At 34.4% G+C, this 2,659-nt stretch overlaps 1 protein-coding gene across 1 annotated transcript in view; it reads left to right on the top strand.

Annotated features, from left to right (window-relative positions):
- Window positions 1–1,944, top strand: part of dnajc8 (DnaJ (Hsp40) homolog, subfamily C, member 8) — a 5,977-nt gene extending 4,033 nt beyond the window's left edge. Inside the window, exons 7-9 of the mRNA XM_028596591.1 lie at window positions 1,095–1,186; window positions 1,392–1,467; window positions 1,551–1,944. Of these exons, the coding sequence (XP_028452392.1) occupies window positions 1,095–1,186; window positions 1,392–1,467; window positions 1,551–1,673 (291 nt within the window). The 3' untranslated portion in view covers window positions 1,674–1,944. The remainder of the gene's footprint in view (window positions 1–1,094; window positions 1,187–1,391; window positions 1,468–1,550) is intronic.
- Window positions 1,945–2,659: the final 715 nt, after the last annotated feature.

The following is a 2,659-nucleotide window of genomic DNA, read 5'->3' on the forward strand; positions in this document are numbered from 1 at the left end:
CGATGCGCCGTCGCTACGTGCATATAGCGGAAACCCTGCGTGTGCACGTGTGATGCTGATGTTGAGCGATGTTAATCATGCGGCGCCCGAGGGCATTTGACCGGCATAAGTCAGACTGACCGGCCGGCCAATCACGTGAAAATCGGCCAATTCCGGTCACCAGCCGGTCAATCAGTGCATCTCTAATACTATAATGTGAATTCTTTTGAAACATTTTTCCGACATACTATACTATGACTTTATTATGACTCTTTTCGACACACTACGTACTGACTTTTTTCTACATACCATGACTTTTTTTTTAAACTTTATTTCAACATGCTATACCATGACTTCTATCGACATACTATAACTTTTATTCAACATTGCTATACTATGACTTATTTTTATTTTTTTTTACATACTATGACTTTTTCTCATACTTTTTTTCAACATTAATTTTAACATTATATACTGACTTTTTGTGACTTATTTGACACACTATGCTATGACATTTATTCAACATGCTATATACTATTACTTTTTTTGACACATTATACAATGACTTTTTATGTCTTTTCTCGAAATACCACACTGACTTTTTTGACATGCTATACTATAACTTAAAAAAAAGACATACTATACTATGACTTTTTAATGACATAATATACCATGACTTTAACGTACTATACAAGAGTCTTGTAATATTTGGCAATCGGATCACCCCCCTAGTGTTCATTTAGTTAAAAAGTAGCTGTTGTTTGAATTGAGGACACATTATTAAAAAGGTTGTTTAAATTTTAAATAAAACGTTCACACTTTTTGAAATGTATCTATAAACTGAACTTTAACTGTAGCTATTGCTGCGTCTTAGCCACGCTCAAGATGATTATTTAAAACCTTTAATCTAAATTAAGTTCTAACGTCAATAATGAAAAAAAATGCTAAACACAATAAATTAATAAAAACAAATACTACTGAGTATTGAGGTAACAAAAATATTTTAATAGTGTAATTTACCCCTAAACTGTTTACAATAATCAAATTCGGATAATAAGTAGGTTTATCACTTAGTTTTTCTTTGACACTAAGACCAAGCTGTCCATCTTTTCCAGTTTAAACAAGCTGTGTACAAACAGACCATGAAGTTGTTCGCAGAGCTTGAAATCAAGAGGAAGGAAAGGGAAGCAAAGGACATGCATGAAAGGTAAATGATGCACAATATGTTTACAACCTGGTTTTTGTTCAAGTTGTAAAGAATACCTCTTTATTTAAATGTAGAAATATTGTAAATTGTGATGTCTGTGAATGTGTTGATTTGATGATTATCTGATCAAAATGTTATCAGATTTCACTATTGAAACACAAAAACATTTAGAATGTAATTTATTTATTTTCTCTTAATTTACCAGGAAAAGGGCACGAGAGGAAGAAATTGAGGCAGCAGAGAAAGCAAAGCGGGACAGAGAATGGCAGAAAAACTTTGAGGTGCGTTTCTTCAGGACTGTGGTTACTTACAAATTGCTTTTGGGATTTCTTAAATTAACTTTTTCTTGTAACACATTTGTCAGGAAACAAGAGATGGGCGAGTGGACAGTTGGAGGACTTTCCAGGCTAAAGGGAAAAAGAGCAAGGAGAAAAAGAATCGGTCCTTCCTCAAGCCCCCAAAAGTCAAGATGGAACAGAGGGAATGATGCTGTAAAATGGGACTTTATTAGAATAAACCTACCGTTATAAAATCCCCCCGCTTCCCCATTCTAGATCATCATGTCGTCTGCAGTCAACTGTGAAGTCGTCATTGCACAGTCATCGGGATACTTGTCATACGACAACATCCTCATCCTGACAAACGTAGTTTTGTACTTGGTTTTCTAATGTACATATTTGTGATCTGGACCCAGAGATCATACCTGCCTTGTGTGAGATAGAGAAATGATGCATATTCCCCTTCTGTAACAATGAGAAAAATGTTCTTTTGTTCTTTTTAACTAAATAAAGCTTGGTCTTAACAAGCCTACCTTACAGTGGTCTACAAAGTTGAATCTAAACTTTGCATACAAGTTAAATATGTAGGTAGGTATGGCTAGATTTGGGGGGGAGACAGTATGTGGTATTACTGCTTTTGATGATCTGGTTGTAATTATAGACCCTTCACATTCACAATTTGAAATATTTTAACTATACAGTACAAATGCAGGTTTTTCATTTTAGGGTCTTAGTTCTGCATGTCTTAAATGTATTCAGTAAAATACTGTCAATAAAAACACCTAATTGGTGTTTGTTGCACATAATTTCCTATTTATGTTGAATAAAATCCCTTAACCTGGATCAATGAAACTGTAGTTATTCAGGATATAGAGAGATGCTCAATTTCATAAACCTCATTTCACAAAAACAAGTAGATTGTAATTGTACAGACTGATACAGAGTAAAGTCTGCAAAACAACCATCAAGGAACCAAGAACATCCATTAACCTTTCTAAAAAAAAAAATCTAAAATGAAGACAGTAAGCCAAATACGTTTGGCATTCCCCCCTTTTTCTTGGGTGAAAAAGGTGCGAGCCTCTGTTATATTCAACTCAAATCACCTTTCGTCCTTCAAGTCTTAAGCATGAGGATCATTTAAACGGTTTGGTTGTCCTTTAATATTAGGTCTCACATGACTTTACACTGATCTCCA

Source organism: Perca flavescens, chromosome 14, assembly GCF_004354835.1.
Source record: "Perca flavescens isolate YP-PL-M2 chromosome 14, PFLA_1.0, whole genome shotgun sequence".
NCBI lineage: Eukaryota > Metazoa > Chordata > Actinopteri > Perciformes > Percidae > Perca > Perca flavescens.